Source organism: Coccinella septempunctata, chromosome 8 (genome assembly GCF_907165205.1).
Source record: "Coccinella septempunctata chromosome 8, icCocSept1.1, whole genome shotgun sequence".
Taxonomy (NCBI): Eukaryota; Metazoa; Arthropoda; class Insecta; order Coleoptera; family Coccinellidae; genus Coccinella; species Coccinella septempunctata.
The window spans coordinates 33,200,950-33,222,343 of record NC_058196.1 but is presented as its reverse complement, the minus strand read 5'-3'; the positions used below and the strand labels follow the sequence as shown (position 1 = coordinate 33,222,343).

The 21,394-nt window shown below is 38.6% G+C and overlaps 5 protein-coding genes and 1 long non-coding RNA gene across 7 annotated transcripts; 4 read left to right on the top strand and 2 right to left on the bottom strand.

The window, feature by feature from the left end:
- Positions 1-303: 303 nt before the first annotated feature.
- LOC123319438 (heat shock 70 kDa protein cognate 5) lies at positions 304-4,434 on the top strand. Its single transcript, XM_044906413.1, has 10 exons — positions 304-542; positions 711-769; positions 880-1,149; positions 1,207-1,515; positions 1,575-1,962; positions 2,903-3,149; positions 3,205-3,486; positions 3,546-3,733; positions 3,794-3,934; positions 3,990-4,434. The coding sequence occupies exons 1-10, from the start codon at positions 444-446 to the stop codon at positions 4,083-4,085; spliced, it is 2,079 nt and encodes a 692-aa protein (XP_044762348.1). The 5' UTR covers positions 304-443; the 3' UTR covers positions 4,086-4,434.
- A 310-nt stretch (positions 4,435-4,744) lies between these two features.
- LOC123319440 lies at positions 4,745-7,068 on the bottom strand. Its single transcript, XM_044906424.1, has 4 exons — positions 6,736-7,068; positions 5,913-6,158; positions 5,607-5,769; positions 4,745-5,327 (listed from the first exon to the last, which is right to left on the bottom strand). The coding sequence occupies exons 1-4, from the start codon at positions 6,969-6,971 to the stop codon at positions 4,923-4,925; spliced, it is 1,050 nt and encodes a 349-aa protein (XP_044762359.1). The 5' UTR covers positions 6,972-7,068; the 3' UTR covers positions 4,745-4,922.
- Positions 7,069-10,301: 3,233 nt separating this feature from the next.
- On the bottom strand, positions 10,302-11,241 carry LOC123318859. The gene is made up of 2 exons (XR_006538409.1): positions 11,137-11,241; positions 10,302-11,015 (listed from the first exon to the last, which is right to left on the bottom strand). It is a non-coding gene; the product is annotated as an uncharacterized LOC123318859 (long non-coding RNA).
- Positions 11,242-11,587: 346 nt separating this feature from the next.
- Positions 11,588-13,266, top strand: LOC123319150 (KH domain-containing, RNA-binding, signal transduction-associated protein 3-like). Its single transcript, XM_044906007.1, has 4 exons — positions 11,588-11,979; positions 12,033-12,157; positions 12,218-12,836; positions 13,021-13,266. Exons 1-4 carry the CDS (start codon positions 11,772-11,774, stop codon positions 13,134-13,136), a joined length of 1,068 nt encoding a protein of 355 aa, XP_044761942.1. The 5' UTR covers positions 11,588-11,771; the 3' UTR covers positions 13,137-13,266.
- Positions 13,267-14,583: 1,317 nt separating this feature from the next.
- On the top strand, positions 14,584-18,111 carry LOC123319118 (kinesin-like protein Klp68D). The gene is made up of 10 exons (XM_044905970.1): positions 14,584-14,765; positions 14,825-15,015; positions 15,309-15,615; positions 15,677-15,989; positions 16,053-16,218; positions 16,324-16,687; positions 16,933-17,156; positions 17,212-17,422; positions 17,484-17,725; positions 17,839-18,111. The coding sequence occupies exons 1-10, from the start codon at positions 14,754-14,756 to the stop codon at positions 17,870-17,872; spliced, it is 2,064 nt and encodes a 687-aa protein (XP_044761905.1). The 5' UTR covers positions 14,584-14,753; the 3' UTR covers positions 17,873-18,111.
- A 468-nt stretch (positions 18,112-18,579) lies between these two features.
- LOC123319202 (protein spartin) lies at positions 18,580-21,271 on the top strand. Of its 2 annotated transcripts, none has more exons than XM_044906066.1 (8): positions 18,580-18,726; positions 18,759-18,977; positions 19,099-19,540; positions 19,600-19,731; positions 19,791-19,955; positions 20,008-20,202; positions 20,258-20,510; positions 20,559-21,271. In XM_044906066.1, exons 2-8 carry the CDS (start codon positions 18,825-18,827, stop codon positions 20,752-20,754), a joined length of 1,536 nt encoding a protein of 511 aa, XP_044762001.1. In that variant the 5' UTR covers positions 18,580-18,726; positions 18,759-18,824; the 3' UTR covers positions 20,755-21,271. The 2 variants fall into 2 exon arrangements, with proteins under 2 accessions (XP_044762001.1, XP_044762002.1); XM_044906067.1 differs by having other exon boundaries at positions 18,588-18,720; positions 18,753-18,977.
- Positions 21,272-21,394: the final 123 nt, after the last annotated feature.

Below are 21,394 nucleotides of genomic sequence, written 5' to 3'. Positions count from 1 at the left end.
GAGAAAATTTTCCTGTAAAATGGCCGAGAAATTTGAGGTTATCCTTCTGTCACATATGAGGAAAATCCCTACTTTATCCGCCGATACAAAATTTTTCTGCGTAATTTTCACGATTCAAACGGCAATCACCTCGTTCTTCTATCGAATCTGCTGAATACCATCACGATTCTATCCATCCGGATCGATTAATTTTTTTTACAATTAATTATTTCTCAGAAACAATCGTCAAATTATCTAGAAGGTTCTGGAAAATTCCGCTGGCGGATTTTGCGCACATCACATTCTAGAGCGATCTATTTTACCGACCGCGGTCCGGCATTTCTCTTCCATCATTTGATTTCACGCCATAGACATTAATCCGAATCGAATATCTGATATTAAATTGATCTGCTAGTTATTAAAAAGTGTCGAATTATTCCAGTTTGTAAACGAATCAAGTGAAAATGTTGTCCTTCGCCAGAGGTTTAGGTAGAAAGTCCTGCGACGTAATTAAAATTGTTAATACTAATACCAAAAGGGACTTCAGTCAAATTTTACAAAATGTAAGTAGACCGTCAAATTTATTATTAGAATATCACTATTTGCTTTTTCCTTATAGCCTTCATTGATATTCTTATTCAATAGAAGATTTTACTGTTCGTCTTCTAATTTTCTTATCTACGTTACATCATTTTCATGTGGTTAACCTTACTTTCCTTCGTTATTTTCAGAGTTGTTATTTCAACAGCTATTTCCACCATCCCAGATATGAAATGCAACTTAGGTATAAGTAAGTATTCGTTTGCAAATTTCCATTATATATCTCTCGTAAGATCCTAACCTAAAATTGCGCAAGTTGCGAAGTCGAAATTTCCTAACCGGGGCACACTATTTTTATAGATCCGAAGGAGTTAGGGGAGCAGTTATCGGTATCGATTTGGGAACCACCAATTCATGTGTGGCAGTTATGGAGGGAAAACAAGCCAAAGTGATAGAAAATTCCGAAGGATCTAGGACTACACCTTCCGTTATAGCATTCTCTAAAGACGGCGAAAGATTGGTCGGTATGCCAGCTAAAAGACAAGCAGTAACAAATTCCGCTAACACGTTCTATGCTACCAAACGTTTGATCGGTAGAAGGTTCGAAGACGAAGAAGTGAAAAAAGATATGTAAGGAAGTTTGGATCATTGATCGGTTATAGTGATTAATTTGGTATATTTCAATAGGAATACTGTGTCTTACAAGATTGTAAGAGCTTCCAATGGTGACGCTTGGGTACAGGGAACGGACGGTAAAATGTACTCTCCAAGTCAGATGGGTGCTTTTGTACTCATTAAAATGAAGGAAACGGCTGAAGCTTACCTGAGCACCAAAGTGAAAAATGCTGTGATCACCGTCCCGGCGTATTTCAATGATTCCCAAAGACAGGCCACTAAAGATGCAGGTCAAATTGCCGGCTTGAACGTACTTAGGGTTATCAATGAACCTACGGCTGCCGCTTTGGCCTATGGAATGGATAAAATGGAGGACAAAGTGTGAGTTTTGTGTTTCTTGTCAAGTTTTGTGTATTTTGAATGTTGTCTTTTTATTATAGTATTGCTGTATACGACTTGGGTGGTGGTACCTTCGACATATCCATCTTGGAGATACAGAAAGGGGTGTTCGAGGTCAAATCCACCAACGGCGACACGTTCCTGGGCGGTGAAGATTTCGACAACGTCCTGGTCAATCACCTCGTGTCCGAATTCAAGAAGGAACAGGGCATCGACGTGACCAAGGATCCGATGGCCATGCAACGTCTCAAGGAGGCCGCGGAGAAGGCCAAAATCGAACTGTCCTCCTCCCTGCAGACCGACATCAACCTGCCCTACCTGACCATGGACGCTTCCGGTCCCAAGCACATGAACCTGAAACTGAGCCGGTCCAAGTTCGAGAGCTTGGTCGCCGACCTGATCAAGAGGACCGTCGGCCCCTGTCAGAAGGTGAGAGATTCCGATTTTTCAGTCGATTTCGGGAGTGTCAATCTGTGGTCTATTTTTCTAACCTCACTTTGGAATTTGGTGTGAAGTAGGCTTCGAAATTTTGACAGTTGGTGATTTATGTAAATGTCAGCTGTCAAAATTCCATAGCCGACTCGATACTTGATTTATGAGAGTTATTGGGGGAATAGGGAAAATTCCTTAGCCGTCTTGATACTTGATTTATGAGAATTATTGGGGGAATAGGGACATTCTCTTTTTTCAGTCGATTTTGGGATTGTCAATCTATGGTCTATTTTTCTAACCTCACTTTGGAATTTGGTGTGAAGTAGGCTATGAAATTTTGACAGTTGGAGATTTATGTAAATGTCAGCTGTCAAAATTCCATAACCGACTCGATACTTTATTTATGAGAGTTATTGGGGGATTAGGGAAAATTCCATAGCCGTCTCGATACTTGATTTATGAGAGTTATTGGGGGAATAGGGACATTCTCTTTTTTCAGTCGATTTCGGGATTGTCAATTTATGGTCTATTTTTCTAACCTCACTTTGGAATTTGGTGTAAAGTAGGCTTTGAAATTTTGACAGTTGGTGATTTGTGTAAATGTCAGCTGTCAAAATTCCATAGCCGACTAGATACTTGATTTATGAGAGTTATTGGGGGATTAGGGAAAATTCCATAGCCGTCTCGATACTTGATTTATGAGAGTTATTGGGGGAATAGGGACATTCTCTTTTTTCAGTCGATTTCGGGATTGTCAATCTATGGTCTATTTTTCTAACCTCACTTTGGAATTTGGTGTAAAGTAGGCTTTGAAATTTTGACAGTTGGTGATTTGTGTAAATGTCAGCTGTCAAAATTCCATAGCCGACTAGATACTTGATTTATGAGAGTTATTGAGGGATTAGGGACAGGTTATAAGTGTAATTCTCATTTTAAGGCTCTGAAAGATGCGGAAGTGAACAAGAGCGATATCGGGGAAGTACTGTTGGTCGGAGGAATGACCAGGATGCCCAAGGTGCAACAGTTGGTGCAGGAGATCTTCGGTAAACAACCTAGCAGGGCTGTGAACCCCGATGAGGCTGTGGCCATTGGGGCTGCCGTTCAGGGTGGTGTATTGGCTGGGGACGTCACAGACGTACTCTTGTTGGACGTAACTCCGCTATCTCTTGGAATCGAGACTCTGGGTAAGTTTAGACTTCGGAAAATCGAATTTTTTTCTACTTTTCGTGGCGTTTTCAGGCGGAGTCTTCACCAAGCTGATCACGAGGAACACCACGATCCCCACCAAGAAGAGCCAGGTGTTCTCAACGGCCGCCGACGGTCAGACCCAGGTCGAGATCAAGGTCCATCAGGGTGAACGTGAGATGGCCTCCGATAACAAACTCTTGGGTCAGTTCTCTCTGGTGGGTATCCCCCCGGCCCCCAGGGGAGTGCCCCAGATCGAGGTCACGTTCGACATCGACGCCAACGGTATAGTTCACGTGTCCGCGAGGGACAAGGGTACCGGAAAGGAACAACAGAGTGAGTCTTGCGTTTTAGCTCGAGTGGATGAAAAAAATTGATTTATTGGTGATTTTCAGTCGTTATCCAGTCATCCGGAGGTCTAAGCAAGGACGAGATCGAGAACATGATTAAGAAGGCTGAACAATACGCGCAAGAAGACAAAGTGAAGAAGGAGAGAGTCGAGGTTATCAATTTAGCCGAGGGAATCATTCACGACACTGAAACTAAGATGGACGAATACAAAGAACAGTTGCCGAAAGAAGAGGTAATGTTTGTCGTTTTATCAAGGAGAAACCAGTGAAACTTTTCATTTTTTATTTTGCAGAGCGAGAAATTGAAGGTTGAAATTGAAAATGTCAAGAAATTGTTGGCGGAAAAAGATTCAGCTGATCCAGAAGAAATTCGTAAAGCTACCAATACACTACAACAATCGTCGCTTAAATTGTTCGAAATGGCTTATAAAAAGGTAAGTTTTTTTTATTGGTCACTATTTTTCGATTTAACGTGTTTTTTTTCAACAGATGGCAGCAGATAGGGACAGCAGTAGCAGCAGTACGGATTCCACGCAGCAGCAACAGCAGGAGGAGCCGAAAGAGAAGAAAGAAGATAAGAACTAAAAAAAGTGATTTGAGAGACTTGTGGACTGAGTGTTTTGTCTAGGTACAGTTGTATATTGCGAGTGGTACCTAACGATGGTGATCTTATTAAAAATGCGTTTTCACTTTGCATTTTTCTATAAGAAGTGTGATCGAAAACTGTTTCCTCCCAACGGTGAGTGAATTTGTGATGCAATTTTGGTTTTTTCCGCGTTTTTAGTTCATGATGGAACTATTTTTTATTGCAACTCAATCGTAGAATTGACATTGTAATCTCCGATTCGTCTAGAAACAATATAAATATTTTGTTACTGAGATGTTATTTGTGTTGTCCTTTATCTTTAGATCGTAATAAAGATGTTATATACAATTTTTTTCTTCGAGTTGTCCTATGCCTGAATTAACTGTCAGGTTGGCCGTGGAATTTTGACAGTTGACGTTTTGCGTGAAATGTCAAAACCAATTTTGGGAGAGGTGAAGGGTTTTTGACGTTTATCAAACGCAAGTCCGCGATCACAGAATAAAGTCCCGCCTGACGTTTCTTGCAGATACCACTGACGGGTCAGTTTGACAGGAGTGAAGTTAGCACCGATCACAGTCAGGGGTGAGTAATGCCGAACGATACGTGTCCCTAACCGAAACGAATCGATTTCGAGAGCGTCCATGAAGCAAATAATCAATGAAAAGGTAAAACAAGTTGATGTTTATTGATATGATAGAGAGTATATTAGTATACAACATCTCCGAACGGAGTAACATTGACAATAACTTCAATAATATAGTTTTTTCGGATCACACATCGAGAGCGATAAATCTTCATAATAAATACATAAGAATGTGTAAACGTTAGGCGAAGAATCACTGTATTCCCTCGACGGGGAAAGCGTTATCGTCCAGCGTGTGCAGCCAGTTGAACACCATCATGTTCCTCTCGTACTTCGACAGGGGCTTGCCCCTCTCTCGCTCCACGTCCCTGATCGTCAGTGGTAGATTCTTGCTGGCCTTCTGCTTGGCGATCCTCAACATCGCCGCGTCGGTACTGTTCGTTGGTGTTGGGGGTTTTAGTATCGGACTTGCGCCCGGTACCGTCAGTCTGGAGGAAGAACCAACGTGCATCGATTGGCTGCAGTCTGTGGTCGCTATACTCGCCGCGGCCGTAGAGGGAGCCACCTCCAATCGATCCAGGTTGAATTCGCTCTGAGATAGACGCTCTAGCGCCTTGTACGTTGTGAACAGGCGCCTTTTTATGTAATTCTGCCTTACCTAGAAGGAGAGAAGACGTTGTGATAAAGTTGAAATCGACTCAAGGATTATTAACATTTCAGACGGCTGAGGAAAATCTAAATTATTTTGGTGTTGGTAATAAACATAGACACATCGCATTAGTCTATGCACTGACAAAAGATATTTTCTATGTTCTTAACTATAGAAATAATGAGTGATATTCTGTGATCAGATATAAGGCTGCGTCTGGGCTTTAAAGGCCTACTACGATGTCAATAAATCTTGGAGCCGTTTTACACTGTAAAAAAGCGTGCTTGCCTTTTTGTTGACCGATCTTATAAAGTCCGCCGCCGTGAATACTGGTGGAGGCGGTGTGTTGGTTTGCGCATGGTGAGAAGCCGTGTTGGAATGACTTCCGTGAGGAGAAGGCAATTGAGATGTGGACGCTATATCGCCGACCGCTACCCATGTCGAGCAAGATCTGAAATGAATTCAATAAGTAATTTGTAGAAAAAACAAGTCATGTCTTCTGTGGTTGATCCCTTCACGACGATCATAAGCGAGCGTGGTAATAAGTCTATGGTCACGGAATTTTGGACCATAGACAAACTTTTGGACACTCACCTTGAGGTGTAGTCTAATTTGGCATTTTCCAATAAGAAACCGGATCTCTGTAACGAATTCAAGGCTAATTCGGAGACAGCATTACGCACGCCGGGTAGGTTGGGTCCATCCTCAGGTGAGGGTAATTGACTTATATCGCTGGTACTGAAACTTTTTTGTAGGCCGACCGCAGAGGATAGTGCCGCGCAACTCCTTATCAATTCCGTTTCCTCCTCGAACCAGAGGATTTCTGGTATATCGGGTTGCCTGAAAAATCATCGAAAGAATAATATTAACGAAAGAAATTATGATATACGAATTTGGAGAAAAGAAACTGTCGGAAATAACCTCCCAAAAATATAATCACAGAGTAAAATGCAGTTCCAAATCATGCGTCATCAAGAAAAAACAATTTCGGTGGTTTACATCCTTGAAGTAACCTTGGTGAGATTCATAGATGACAGGCTACTCTATTCTGTGATTAAAATTGAGAAAAAAAATGTTTCAATTTTAGATTAATGTAGGTGAAACGAAAGAAAGGTCCAGTAGGTACTTGGATTACAGCTTGCACGCTATCAGTTTAAGGCAATGCTTTAAAGTGTTGACAGAGAAAATGGTATCACTGCAGTTAGGTTATCATAAAATAAATTATCTTAAGGATGGTAAATTTTGAGGTAAACTCATTTCATTATTGACATCTATGGGATATCACGGTGATACTTTCATTTCGAAGACACCTCCACATCTACGAAACCACAAACACAGGTAGTGACATAACAGAAGAAGGGTGTAAGCGGATGAAAGTAAACATAAACATCAGAAATAGACAAACGGCTCTACTCACTTCGTATGGCCCTTGTGCTCGGGATTCGGACTATGGCCCCTTATGAACGTATTTTCACATTTTCCAAAGCTCAAAATCTTCCTACCGTGGGCGTCGGAAGCCGACGAAGATACCGAGAACAGGGAAAGATCCGTAGTAACGGACTCGTGAGATGGAGACCTGAGGATGCGACAGGCAACCGTCAACACCGGCGTCTGGGGCGTCAGTTGGTTGTCCGCTCTTTCTGCCGCTGTCATGCTATTATAATATAAAAATGTGTGTATTTTGGGCACTTTTCAACGCGACACGTCCGGCATTTTTACGCGGTCTGCTCGGAGATGAGCTCCCACTCAAGTAAGTGGAAGATCAATAAGCGTGGACCAGCGCCGTGGGTTTATGTATGAAGGAATGTTTGTTTCGGCGCCCTTGACGATTACTTATTTCTTTCGAAAACTTCAGGATTCGGTCCGTTGTTTTCCGTCTGGTCATGTACATTTTACATGGATGGAAATGTGATTCATATTCTGAAGTATTGTGCAAAAGCAGCCGAAATTTCCTTTTTTCGTTGAAACTAAGCGCGGATTTGGAATCGGGGACCCCGAATTATCCAGAAAACATGTACGACACTTCAATATCTAAAAGTTGGATTTTTCGATTTCGATCGAAAAAAACGCAAGGCTATACATCATGAAAAATTTTCGGCGAAAATACTTTTTTCTTCGTATCGTTTTGAAATTCATAATATAGATTCAATAGATCCTGCTCTATCAGAAACTGCAATCCGTTCTTCTTCAAGTGACTTATTTTTCGTTTTATGCCCTTTTGGGAGGTCGGGAACTTTGGTAGGCCATAGCAGCCGAAATAAATTTTTTTCTTCAAAACTGAGCTCAGACATGAAAAGTACATAATCGAAAGAATACATTCATGATTTTGTTTTTCAATTCTGATATGAAATCATGTGATTAATAGGAAATTTTGTTTTACAGGTGCCAATCAAGTTGATGGAAACTCGCTAGTGCTGACCGATTAGGAGGAAAGAAACTGTCCACAAGAAGTCATTCAAGTTATATAACCCTTTATCCTATTTTATATAAACATATGTATATGCATTGCTTTTCATGTGAGAAGTTGATTTTTAACTTATTTATTCTACTAGTTCTTCACTTATCTATGATGAAAATTGTATAATTTCACGAAATTAAGAAAGATATTGAAAAAAACCAACGTTTTATTCTTTAAAATTACCCCAGTAATGACTAAAGTTCGAAAAACGAACGTGTCAAGAATGAAAAAGAGGCCCTGAAAATTCAAAAAAACCTCCTCGCTCACCTGTGATCCTAATACAAAATACAAATTTTCGAAGATTTGTACTTCAAGAATTACACAAAAATGGAATTTTGTATCAGGATCTCAGGAGAACGAGGAGGTATCAGGAGGCCCCTTAAAAATTCGGAATTAGGCAACACACAATACACCGTCATGTATGTTTGGTTGCCTACCCCATGGATCAGGCGCTGCTCCGGATACCTCCTCGCTCTCCTGTGATCCTAATACAAAATCCGAATTTTCCGAGATTCATACCTCAAGAATTACACAAAATAGGATTTTGTATTAGGATCACAGGAAAGCGAGGAGGTATCCGGAGTATCAGGAGGACCCCTTAAAAATTCGGAAATAGGCAACACACAATACACCGTCACGTATGTTTGGTTGCCTGCCCCATGGATCAGGCGCTGCTCCGGATACCTCCTCGCTCTCCTGTGATCCTAATACAAAATCCGATTTTTGTGTAATTCTTGAGGTATGATTCTCGGAAAATTTGGATTTTGTATTAGGATCACAGGAGAGCGAGGAGGTATCCGGAGCAGCGCCTGATCCATGGGATAGGCAACCAAACATACATGACGGTGTATTGTGTGTTGCCTATTTCCGAATTTTTAAGGGGTCCTCCTGATACCTCCTCGCCATCCTGTGCTCCTGATAAAAATTCCATTTTTGTGTAATTCTTGAAGTACAAATCTTCGAAAATTTGAATTTTGTATTAGGATCACAGGAAAGCGAGGAGGTATTTCTGAATTTTCAGGGCATTTCTCTTTTATTCTTGACATGTTCGTTTTTCGAACTCTAGTCATTACTGGGGTAATTTTAAAGAATAAAACGTTGGTTTTTTTCAATATCTTTCTTTATTTCGTGAAATTATACAATTTTCATCATGGATAAGTGAAGAACTAGTAGAATAAATAAGTAAAAAAACAACTTCTCACATGAAGAGCAATGCATATACATATGATTATATAAAATAGAAAAAAAGGTTATATAATTTGAATGACTTCTTGTGGACAGTTTCTTTCCTCCTAATCGGTCAGCACTAGCGAGTTTCCATCAACTTGATTGGCACCTGTAAAACAAAATTTCCTATTAATCACATGATTTCATATAAGAATTGAAGAGAAAAATCATAAATGTATTCTTTCGATTATGTTCTTTTCATGTCTGAGCTCAGTTTTGAAGAAAAAAATTTATTTCGGCTGCTATGGCCTACAAAAGTTCCCGACCTCCCAAAAGGGCATAAAACGAAAAATAAGTCACTTGAAGAAGAACGGATTGCAGTTTCTGATAGAGCAGGATCTATTGAATCTATATTATGAATTTCAAAACGATACGAAGAAGAAAGTATTTTCGCCGAAAATTTTTCATGATGTATAGCCTTGCGTTTTTTTCGATCGAAATCGAAAAATCCAAATTTTAGATATTGAAGTGTCGTACATGTTTTCTGGATAATTCGGGGTCCCTGATTCCAAATCTGAGCTCAGTTTTGACGAAAAAAATTTATTTCGGCTGCTATGGCCTACCAAAGTTCCCGACCTCCCAAAAGGGCATAAAACGAAAAATAAGTCACTTGAAGAAGAACGGATTGCAGTTTCTGATAGAGCAGGATCTATTGAATCTATATTATGAATTTCAAAACGATACGAAGAAAAAGTATTTTCGCCGAAAATTTTTCATGATGTATAGCCTTGCGTTTTTTTCGATCGAAATCGAAAATCCAACTTTTAGATATCGAAGTGTCCTACATGTTTTCTGGATAATTCGGGGTCCGTGATTCCGAATCCGCGCTTAGTTTCAACGAAAAAAGGTAATTCCGGCTGCTTTCACACAATACTATTTCAGCCCCTGACAACCGGGACTGCAACTACACATACAAGGGTAGTATGGTGGATCAATATGATGTGCTGCCTATACCGTGATTTTAGTCATAGAGAAAGGGAAAGAGGAGAGTAGTCAATTCAGTGTTATTCATGGGCGACACGTTTTGTGGCGCCCCCCTTGGCAACTGGAGAAACTAATCCGAAAAAATTTGCGCGGGAAATTCAAATAACGGCCTCGTTTTTGAAATAATATTTACCAAGTTCGAAAAATACACTCCGTCGCCTCTCTCTACTCCTATTGTTCTTTTTATCGAGTTTAGTGGGAAAGATTCGATTAAAAGAACGATAGGAGTAGAGAGAGTCGATGGAGTGTATTTTTCAAACTTGGTAATTATAGATTTTTAGACGAATCATGAAATAGTGTAATAAAATAGGAAATCAACTGAAATAAATATATATTCATGAAAATATTAGAAAATTACATTTGTATAGAAAAAATATACAGAAAATTAACCGAAATGAATATATAATAGAAATATTTGACAATAACAACTATAATTACAATATTGTACAGGATACATTATATAAAGGAACTGATCTTGTAAAGGGTTGAATGGATAAATAATATGGGCCAAACTAAACACAAAAACTGAACTTTGATATACATGAATAACTGAATTTGATGGATTCAGGCTTTATTTCTATGTGGTCATATCATATTGTATATTATCGTAATACTTTCTTACAATTATTAGAGAAATACATACCATACTCCAATTAATCATGAACAACCAAGTCCACATGTTCTTCACATGTAAACCAGAAAAATGTTACATGCGACTTCAAAAATAATATCAACTTAGGGGTTATCGATGCAATATGTCTAAATGGCGATACAATATGCCATTCTCATCATTTTCATAACTCTTGTTAGATTTAGAAATGGTCAAATATCAAATTATTGCAGTTTTATATGATGTAATAATAACAAAAGCAGCAAACATATTTCCCGGAGGATCCCCTAGATTGGGACTTCTAGTTCTCAAAAACTTGAATCCCTGGTCCCTACAACTTTTGTGTGGCATTTATTGTTTAAAGCCATCCAGACTTGAAAGCCATTTGAGTCTTTCTTGTTTCTTCTGGGCATGGGATCTGAAAAAAATTATTCTATATTTTGGTATCCAAAAAATGAATAACATTTCGCAATTTTGTAAAATCAAGCAATACATAATTTTAATTGATTATAGAAATAGAAATATATACAAAAACTCACCATGTGTTCAAAAGCAAACAATTTCTTTTTCGGGGAATAAACAAAAATCTCGAAATACTCTAACTTTTTGCATTAAACAAAACAAACTCAGACGGAATAACGGAAATCAGCTGACTTGAGTTCTGTCATAGATTACAGATTTCTTTCATCCACATCCACTAGTTCTTGAACTGGCCACTAAACACTAGCGCCATTTCCGACGGGATTCCAAAAATTCTTAACCTAATTCTAAAAACGTGTCCCCCGTGTTGCCTATCTATTCGGCAGTCTCTCTTTTCTCTTGTCTCTGATTTTAGTGGTCTATGCACTCACCACAGATAAATTCTGTCCTTGTGTAGGTTTCTATGGACAACATTGAAACCTCTTTGATTTAAACCAAAGATTATAGAGTTACTCCATAATCTTTGATTGAAACCTTGATGTTCTGTGATTATAAGCATAGATTAGGAGCAGGGATTTTTTATCTATGATTATAAGCCGGTTAGGAAGATAATGTTGAACAGTTGAGAATCGAAACAAATAAAGTAATAAAATACTTGGAAATAATAACATTCGGGGAAAACCAAGAGGTTTCCCCGTTAAACCTCAACCAGCATCGAAAATCTTTTCAGTACATCTCCAAACTCTCGATAAAAATGAAGAGAAATAATTTGAATGATAATGAAGAAATGCCTAAACGTAAACAAAAATTTAATGAATTCACTAACGAAGAAGATATGTCAACAAACGATAAGCAAGAGCCATTATCTATTAAAGAAAGGGAATATATACAACAACTATTCAAGGAAAAGTCAGATTTAGATCAGGTCTTACACAACAATGCTATCAGGCTGTTGGATCAAGGTGATTAAAATATATGTTGTTAACCACATATTAATATTGCTGCCTTGTTCTAGAAATATCAAAAGTACAAAGCAGTGGAAAGATCCCGCCCAGGGAATTCAGATATGTGAATATTTACAGAGAGAAGCCCATCAAGTTGAGTACGAAAGTTCTGGTACCCGTTCAAGACCATCCAAAAGTGAGCAAATGCGATTTCACGATTTGTATAACCGGAAAATCAATTTTCTGTTATTTCTAGTTTAATTTCGTCGGTAAACTATTAGGCCCTAAGGGCAACTCCCTGAAACGACTTCAGGAGGAGACTATGTGCAAAATGTCCATATTGGGCAAGGGGTCCATGAGAGATCCGTGCAAAGAACAAGAATTAAAAAACTCTCTCGATCCCAAATACGCCCATCTCATGGAGGAACTCCATGTCGAAGTTACAGCATTCGGACCACCGGCAGAGGCTTATGCCAGAATGGCTTTCGCTCTGGCCGAAATTCGGAAATATTTGATACCCGACAAGAACGATTCCATCAGGCAGGAACAACTGAGGGAACTCGAAAGTTTGAGCGTCTCCGGACCGTACCGGGATCTCGAAATGGTCAAAATGCCACCCAGAGGTCCTCCCCCGCCCTCGGTGATGCGTACCGCGACTAGGACGCCGGTGATGACTCCACGTGTCATGCCGGCCAAAACGAAAATCTTGTCTATCCTGGACAGGGCCAGGTTAGCTCTCGAGGAAAGTTACAGTAACGATGAGCCATCCTACGCCCATGGACGTCATTTAGGGCCCTTCGAAGATTCAAATTCGAATTATAGATATGAAGAACACGATTATGCCCCTGTCGATTATTACAGGAAAGATTATGGAGGTGAGTGGTTTTAAGACTTCTTGAATGTATTTATATTAATTTTTCACACCGATTTGACGATATTAAATTTAAACGGTCATCTCGTGTAGTCACTAAAGTTCGCAATCAATAAAGTCGTTATAAAATTAAAGTGAATTTGCTAACTGTGTAAAACTGATCTAAACCGAATATATTCGTACCACAGATGCACCTAGTCAACGATGGAGACCCATTCCTCCAGGTACGCTTGGTCGTTCATCTGAAACTTCTAGGTATCGCTCGAGCAACTACCCGAGATCATCATCGAAAGGAACCTATTAAGTTGTTTAAAATTACGTTGAAAGTTTGATTGATTAATATCGATATTAAATAATTATAGTGATCAAATATCTAACATAAACTGAAGTTGATGTATTCAGACTTATAATTCAATAAATCTCATAAAAAATAACCTTCATAAAGTTCTTCGATAAAAAACTATTCATTAATTTATTGCAGAAGTTCGTATAAATGAAACGTGTCTGAGAAAAAGTGATATTTAATAAAATTTAAATCATCGGTGTTCTCTTGTAACTAAAAATTGTTATTTAGTTTTATCTTAAATATGAGTGATCTTTAAAACTTTTCGAATTGTTTCTGATTTGCGTTATTAAAAATTTTATGTATACACTCTTTCAAATATTTTGTTTGGGAAAATGATGTTTTTCACACATTCTTTATTTATTTTTGTTACGAATGTTATTTATTTTTTGTTGTTCTTGAATATTATGCCATATTAAAATGAATTGTGTTGTGATATGATAACCGAATTTGTACTAATTTTGTGTGCAAGTGTGATGAACTGGACTATTCTCACGCCAAGCTGTGAATTTTGAAAAACTGACTGTCTTTTATCATTTTCTTCATTGGAGAACTAGTATTCTCCATGTGTTGTTATCAATTAATTCATAATATTCTTTGTTATAATCGATCATAATCCGAAAGAATCCATTCTTCCAGTGTGGGATTATTAACTCGATTTAATACCTAATTCAGATATATTACTAATAAAATGTACTCAGTGTGTGCTGTTATACGTGTTTGTGAATAAAAACGTAAAATTTGTGCTTTAAATGATGTTTTTTTCGCTACTACACAATCGTAAAGAGTTTGGGAAATTTCAAAGTTCTCAACAATTTTTTATCAATCCGATTGCGCTAGTGAGTCAATACAACCACCTGTTGATATCCCTCAATTCAAATAAACGAATAAATAAATTATCTACCCAATTAACTCGAAAACTTTTTGTATTGCGGAAACGTGAATGCCCAGTCGTATGTTACGCCCATGTCGACGCTCAAGGTCACCTTTTCAGTTGTCAAAAACGATGTAATCTGTGGCTGTGATCAAAGAATAAAGTAGACCACAGAGTAGACTCTGTGATCTTGAGGACCACAGATCACTACTACGTTACGCACAGAACATCCGATCATCTGTTAGATGACAGAGATTATTTCTATGGATTATGAATCGTTATCTATGGAAAGAATCACAGATATTTTCAGTAAAATAACTCTTTCGAGAAATTAAGCGGCAACGAACGAGTTCAATACCTGGATGGGTGATCGCTCAGGGCATCTTAAGCGCGATTACGTCTTTTTTTGGGCCTCATGTCGTCAGCTGTTTTGTAAACATTCAAATTACGTCACCGCCCTATTTCTCCCGTTTCCATGGTAATTCGTATGATGACATTCGAATCCCAATGACACCTGCGCAATCAAAATCACCTAGGTGTTGTCATTTTTGACTGATACTCCCCGATGTGAAAATATGTACTCCACAAAATCAATAATTTGAATACTACAGAAGTATTATTTTTACGATATAAGTACCATGCATTCATTATCTAAGATTTAATTTAATATTCTATTACATAATAATAGAGATTCATCATTCATTATGGATAAATCTGTAGGTATCAAGTAAGTTTTGAAATTCCGTCATTGCCTATTTCGTATTTTTTTTTCAAGACTCTCAGCAATGAGGCTGTACAGGTAGTTGTACGATGTCGTCCTATGAGCCAAAAGGAGGATCAGGCTGAATGTCTGGCAATCATCAAAACCTATCCCAGTAGAGGCGTTATCGAAGTACAAAATCCAAAAGCTAGGAGCGAAAATGAAAGGACCAAATTGTTTACTTTCGATGCAGTATACGATTGGCAGTGAGTATGATCTTTAAAAATTGTCTCATTAGTTTTGGAAATCTGTTGCAATGTTTCCCCAAATTGAGTTCTTTCCAAATAAGGATATTTCAAGTGTTTGTGAATCATACCCACTTATATAACCTTGAATGTTGAGATTCAGGTTTTTGCTAAGTTTCTAAGGGTGACAATATTTTATTATTGATTTCTGATGTTCCATATGGTATTACAGATGTTGTTTCTTCATCTCCATGGTTTCGGAGGAAAACGATTGTACTTCTGATTTTTTCACTTTTTCTCCTACTTTATTTTAGTTCTACTCAACAATCTTTGTACGATGAGACGGTGCGTCCGTTGGTGTCCTCCGTGTTGGAAGGGTATAACGGTTGTGTATTCGCATATGGTCAGACGGGCACTGGCAAAACCTACACAATGGAAGGAACGAAAGAGGTAGAAGACGGTCAAGGTGTTATCCCAAGAGCTTTCGAACAAATTTGGGCGCACATAAATAGAACTACTGGTGTCGAATTCTTGGTGACCGTTCGTTATTTGGAAATATACATGGAAGAGATCAGAGACTTATTGAAGACGAAACATTCCAAACCGCTCGAATTGAGAGAGGTGGGTAGACGAAAAAAATGCTCAGTAGCTTAGATCAAACCTTCCGTCTTACTTTTATCAGGACAATGGTCAAGGAGTCTACGTAACGCACCTTCATTCACAAACGTGCAAGAGCGAAGCCGACATGTTCAAGGCAATGAGAATAGGAAATCTAAACAGAACCACAGGCGCCACGAACATGAACGAGCACAGTTCTAGATCTCACGCTATATTCCAAATAGTCATCGAAATGGCGGAAGAACACTCTAAAAGTGTCAAGGTGGGAAAATTGAACCTTATCGATTTGGCGGGCAGTGAGAGACAGGCCAAAACCGGAGCTACCGGAGACAGGTTGAGAGAAGCTACCAAGATCAACAAGGCGTTATCTTCTTTGGGTGAGTGAGAAAGTGCCAATTTCGAAATTTAGATGAAGAGAAAACGAACGAATTTATTTTCAGGAAACGTTATTTACGCGTTGGCTGAGAACTCCGCACATATACCTTACAGGGACTCCAAACTCACAAGACTGTTACAAGATTCTCTAGGCGGAAATAGTAAAACCATCATGATTGCCAATATCGGTCCCGCAAATACAAATTATGAGGAAACTATTGTAACGTTAAGGTAAATGAGTGCATAGAAACATGTGATATTCACGTCAAACATAGACCAGTCCCGTCCATAGAATTTTGACAGGATTCGTTTTAACCTCCAATTCGAACGTTTCAGATACGCCTACCGGGCAAAGTCGATCAAGAACCAACCGATCAAGAACGAAGACATCAAAAACACCAAGTTGCTGGAGCTGCAGGAGGAGATCGAACGGCTGAAGAGGCTCATCGAGGAGAAGAACAGGGGGATAGAGCTGACGGGTCAGATCGAGTACGAGGTGAGCAGCGAGGACGACGACGACGACAACGAGAAAGAGGAAAAGGTGAAAAAATTGGAACTGAGCAAGGTGGAGGTGAGCGAACTGGCCAAGCAGCTGAAGACGTTGGAGAACCAGATGGTGCACGGCGGAAATTTGGTGGATAGCGTCAAGGAGAACGAGATGAAGCTCGAGCAGCAGAGGCTGGAGATCGCCGCGCGAAAGGTGGGTCTATTTCTCGGAAAAATTTATTAGTTATCAGTGAACCATAGATTTTTCGCAGGAAAATCAGATATTTTGCAATATGTGGCAACATCTTACGCAAATGACCTACTCCATAGAACTAGAATAATGGATATTCTATGTTCTACCCATAGACTAATAATAAAAAAATATTAGTCTATGGTTCAACTCTATGATCATAGATTTTAGTTTTAAAGGTTAATTTACAATTTGAAATTTTTGTTTAGAAAAGGGAGATAGAAATCCAACAAAAAATAGAAGAGGAAGAGGAAAATTGCCACGAGTTGAAGCAGGTATTCGCCAGTCTCCAGCAAGAGGTCGATTTCAAGAGGGACAAGCTGAAAAGGTTGTACGCTAGATTGCAGTCGGTCAAGCAGGAAATAAAAGATTGCCATGAGGAATACGTTAGGAGTAGGAAAGAGATCGAAGAGTCCAACGACAACGCGTCGATGTAAGAGAGATTTCATCGGTCCTATCACATTTATCGATTTTTTCCATCGTTTTAGGCAGCTCCGAAAAAGGTTCCTCATCATCGACAATTTCGTTCCCACCGAAGAAAGGACGCGCCTGTTGAACCTGGCCTATTTCGACGACGACAAAGACAACTGGATCCTAAATAAGGAACAATATAAGCTTGCCAGACCTATTGCTCACAATTACAGGAGACCAATATCCGATTATGCTGTCCAACGTTCCCACAATTCATCCAAATACAGGGTGAGACTCGATGCATGATCGGACGTTTAGTGTATATTGAACGGCTGACTTCGTATTTCAGGGTGAAAATATCCTGGATTTGAATCTGGACATGCCTCTACGCACAACCCAAGACTACACTTACCCCGCTGTCTGCCCGCAAATTAAGGCTTTCGTTAGCAATATAATAACGCAAGAGAGCCAAAACAACCACATAAAGTTACCGGCTCACTCCGTGGCCGTGAAAAGCGCCACCTCGAAGCTCGAGAAAGAGGGGAAATACAAACAGGCCATTAGGAATATCGTCGAGGTTCATAACCAGAAGTGAGTGTTATTTCACAACAGTTTTTTTGACAAGACAGTTAAGTTATTTTTGACAGAATGTCATTTACTGTAAGACATAGAAGAACCAAAATTTTTTTCTGTGTTTGTTTCAGAAGTCGACAAAACTCTGCTCGGCCAGTATTCTAATTAACCGCAATAATCAAATGCCTAAGTCGATTTGAAGCAGCTTATCCAGTGAAACTATTGCTAGTCATATGCATTCTACATTTTGTTGTACCTTATCCATGTGTAAATTTATTTTTGCTAGTCACAAAGATTATTATGTATTTAAAGAAAAATATTTATTTTTTTTTACACATTGAATGTGATATTTTTTCAAATTGTTGGCAGTATTATTTATCAATAAATGAGGTAGTTCCTGTTCATCATTCTGTCCACATTCCACACCTATAATCAAAGATCACAAAGCCTGACCTAAACTAACAATCTTGGCGTTTCAAAAAATAATTATTTATTGCATTCTATACAATAAAAATTCTAATTTTCAGTCATCAATATGTAATACTCTCGGAATCAGAAGTTTCGACCAATTGATTCAATAAAAATAATAAAATAAAGAGTGATTCGTTAATTTGTCCTCGAATGATAGTCGAGTTGGCCAGAAAATTCGCACCCCCACGTTCCATTCTGATAACGATTTCCCAATAAAAATTACCCGTTAATGAAAAACGCTGTAATCGCGAATAAAATTTTATGGCTAAATAATTCATAGTACTGAGCCCATGGCGGCTTAAAACAATACCTTTCTAAAACTCTATGAACTTTTCAAAAAATTCCAAATGATCGTCAATCTCCCTTTACACTTATTTTCATTGGAAATTTCCTGTAGAATAATAACACCATGTTATGTTCTACTTTGAAAACAATCAATTACACGTTAAACTGATAACTGCTGCAATTTTCACAATTACAAAGGTTATTTCGTCATACTTGTCAAATTGCGTGAATCATTGTCCATAGAAGGACAAACGAGATTTGAAATCAGAGATATCTATCTATATCTCTGTTTGAAATAAATACACAAATAATTCATCGTTTTAATTTGTGTGAAGTGGATTTTCAATAGATTAATCAAGATATGGAAAAAATGTCCGAAATGGGAAACGCAAACGGTTCAATTCGCGATTCAGAATGGTCCAAAACGTATTCCAACATAGAATCCAGACATAATGAAGCGTATAAAATTATAGAGGAAGCTATATCTTTAGAGGAACAGGAAAAACCAGAGGAGGTTCGTTATCAAAGTGATAAGAAAGCCGTTCGATCCAATATTTCCTAGTTCAATACTGGCTTCTTTGACACTTTTCGATCAGAGGAACAAATCACCGGTATGATTAACTTTGTTCTTCCAGGCATTAGAGAAATATAAAAGAGGTTTAGGGATAATAGACGACACATTGACCTTACAAGTTTCATGTCCAGACAATCCAGACACAACATGGGAGAGAGCAAGACTAATGATACAGAAAATGAAGAAAACAAAGACCGAAGTTTCACTGAGGATCGACTCTTTACAATCAAGCCTACCTGAAATTATTGAAATTGAATCTCCACCTTCTTATCAGCAAGCCACTTCAACAGATGCATCTTCTGTGGATGGCAATGTAAACTCGATATCTAAGTCTTACGCCGATCTTGCTGCGGAATTGGAGGAATTCAATAAAGAATCGGAGGTGAATTTTTATTCGGAGGTTATATACACTCAGGAAGGCGTTAAATTGTATTTTATTTCTGGGAGTGCTGTTGTTTCCTCCTATTCTGAGCCTGATACACTGACTGTGGCCATAACCAAAGGTGATAATTGTATAATTGCTTTTTTAATAAGTGGTGAGATTCGAATTTTGAATTTTTAGGTGAAAACTCTCAACCTAAGGGAATTTTACAAGTGGGAAATTGGATTTTTCCCTTAGTGTCTGGGGCATCCCCCTACTTCAAAACAGACTATAGGGGGTATGTTTTTCCTGATATTTATTCAGATGATGAAGGTATAATTCTCAAAATTTCTTTGAAAAGTTCATGTTGTTGATTTTATCCACTCACTCAGATGCATCAGTGGCGATTGTTCTTCCCCCGGAAGCAGACGACACTTTAGAGAATATTCTGTTGGAAATAGTTGGGAAACAGTCAGACAGTACCTTGCAACCACAAAGACAAACGGATGAAGGACAGATAGATATAAGCGATAAAATATCCAATGGAATCCTCAACGGTGAGTACGTCTCTGTTTGAAATCTTGTAAACTCTCGATTTAATCGATCTAGGTGCCTGGTATTTATCATGGGGCATCATAAAAGGGGCGGAAAAATTGGGGGAAGTGATGAACTACGGTACGCCGAAATTGATCGATAGACTGGCCCCACATCACGAGCCCACCGACGTGGACAGCAAACTGATCAAAGGGATGCAGATAGCGGAGTGCACCACCAAAAAAGTGGCCAGGGTTACCGGTTACGCTTGTGAGTACATTTTACGAGAAAAATACATCTTACATTGTTAAGATTCGGCTTACAGCTCAACAGATCGGCTCGGCTATGGTGAGATTGGGGGGTTACTTGGCGCCCCATATCCAAAAACAGGGAACGAGTTTGTTGTCCTCCGGTTTCGACATTCCGGAAGAAGAGGCTTCGAGGAGAATGAGTAAAGTTTTAACGGTTGCAGCTAGCGCAGTTGAAGGCTTTTCGACGATTTATAACGGACTGGAAACGTCTGCCGGTATACTGGGTGAAAGTTTGAAGAACAACAGCGTTAAAATCATAGCTCACAAGTAGGTGTAGTATCAAAGTATCGATTTTTTTTTATTTTACTCTTTTAGGTACGGAACGATGGCAAGCGAAGTGGCTGAAGACACGATGAACACCGCTGGTAACGTTTACAAAATCAGTCAACATGCTACGATGATTACACCGAGGGGATTCGTGAAAAAAGCCGCTAAGGGGGCCGGGAAGGGGATAGTCTGCGAATTAGGTTCAAAACCTTCGACATCCGAGGAGAAAACACTGGGTTTATAAATTCCGTTCATGTTTATTTCAATTTGATGTTTAAAGCTGATTTCTTACCTTACAGGACTCCTACGATTTTCTCCTCTTGTATTACAAAGAATTAAAATCTGTTCTTTCATTCTTCTGTATTCTCACGTTATCGGTGAATAATTATCAAGAATTTTCTGTTTGAAGCTTCCAGACTCCCGAATTATCAGTAGGTTCTTTGAAAATACAAAATGTCATCAAGTAGGATTTTTAAAACTGTAATTTCTTGGGGGATAGGTTCTAAACCCACCGAAAAATAAGTACGAAATGAAACTCTTCTTCCTGAAAGTATCACAAAAAAAATTCTATTCAATGTTTATCAATTGCGTTATGATTATGTAAGATTTAGAATCTGAATGAGAAAAAATATTGGAAAATCAGGGTGGTGTAATTTTTTTTTTAAGTGATTGTTGTACGAAAATTGATGTTTTATATTTTGTTTATGTATACTGTTTATACTGTGGAATTTGACCAATTTATACAACTTGTTCAGTTCCTATAAAAAATATATTATCAAAGCAAAATTCGTGTTTTTTTTGTTACTTCAACTCATAGGATGACCTGGACTAAAAACTAATTAATATTCAAAAAAACTTACAAAGGAACCATTTTTTTTGTGCCT

What these genes read in the sequence shown, in the direction of transcription:
- LOC123319438 (XM_044906413.1), top strand. Translation starts at nt 444, where the DNA reads ATGTTGTCCTTCGCCAGAGGTTTAGGTAGAAAGTCCTGCGACGTAATT. An exon ending in TCTTGGAATCGAGACTCTGG is followed by an intron (nt 3,150 to 3,204) that starts GTAAGTTTAGAC and finishes TGGCGTTTTCAG; the next exon opens with GCGGAGTCTTCACCAAGCTG. An exon ending in AACAGTTGCCGAAAGAAGAG is followed by an intron (nt 3,734 to 3,793) that starts GTAATGTTTGTC and finishes TTTATTTTGCAG; the next exon opens with AGCGAGAAATTGAAGGTTGA.
- LOC123319440 (XM_044906424.1), bottom strand. Translation starts at nt 6,971, where the DNA reads ATGACAGCGGCAGAAAGAGCGGACAACCAACTGACGCCCCAGACGCCG. An exon ending in GAGCACAAGGGCCATACGAA is followed by an intron (nt 6,159 to 6,735) that starts GTGAGTAGAGCC and finishes ATGATTTTTCAG; the next exon opens with GCAACCCGATATACCAGAAA. An exon ending in AAATTAGACTACACCTCAAG is followed by an intron (nt 5,770 to 5,912) that starts GTGAGTGTCCAA and finishes AATTCATTTCAG; the next exon opens with ATCTTGCTCGACATGGGTAG.
- LOC123319150 (XM_044906007.1), top strand. Translation starts at nt 11,772, where the DNA reads ATGAAGAGAAATAATTTGAATGATAATGAAGAAATGCCTAAACGTAAA. An exon ending in CCGTTCAAGACCATCCAAAA is followed by an intron (nt 12,158 to 12,217) that starts GTGAGCAAATGC and finishes TGTTATTTCTAG; the next exon opens with TTTAATTTCGTCGGTAAACT. An exon ending in TTACAGGAAAGATTATGGAG is followed by an intron (nt 12,837 to 13,020) that starts GTGAGTGGTTTT and finishes TTCGTACCACAG; the next exon opens with ATGCACCTAGTCAACGATGG.
- LOC123319118 (XM_044905970.1), top strand. An exon ending in GAAACTATTGTAACGTTAAG is followed by an intron (nt 16,219 to 16,323) that starts GTAAATGAGTGC and finishes CGAACGTTTCAG; the next exon opens with ATACGCCTACCGGGCAAAGT. An exon ending in TGGAGATCGCCGCGCGAAAG is followed by an intron (nt 16,688 to 16,932) that starts GTGGGTCTATTT and finishes ATTTTTGTTTAG; the next exon opens with AAAAGGGAGATAGAAATCCA.
- LOC123319202 (XM_044906066.1), top strand. Translation starts at nt 18,825, where the DNA reads ATGGAAAAAATGTCCGAAATGGGAAACGCAAACGGTTCAATTCGCGAT. An exon ending in AACAGGAAAAACCAGAGGAG is followed by an intron (nt 18,978 to 19,098) that starts GTTCGTTATCAA and finishes TTGTTCTTCCAG; the next exon opens with GCATTAGAGAAATATAAAAG. An exon ending in GACTGTGGCCATAACCAAAG is followed by an intron (nt 19,541 to 19,599) that starts GTGATAATTGTA and finishes TTGAATTTTTAG; the next exon opens with GTGAAAACTCTCAACCTAAG.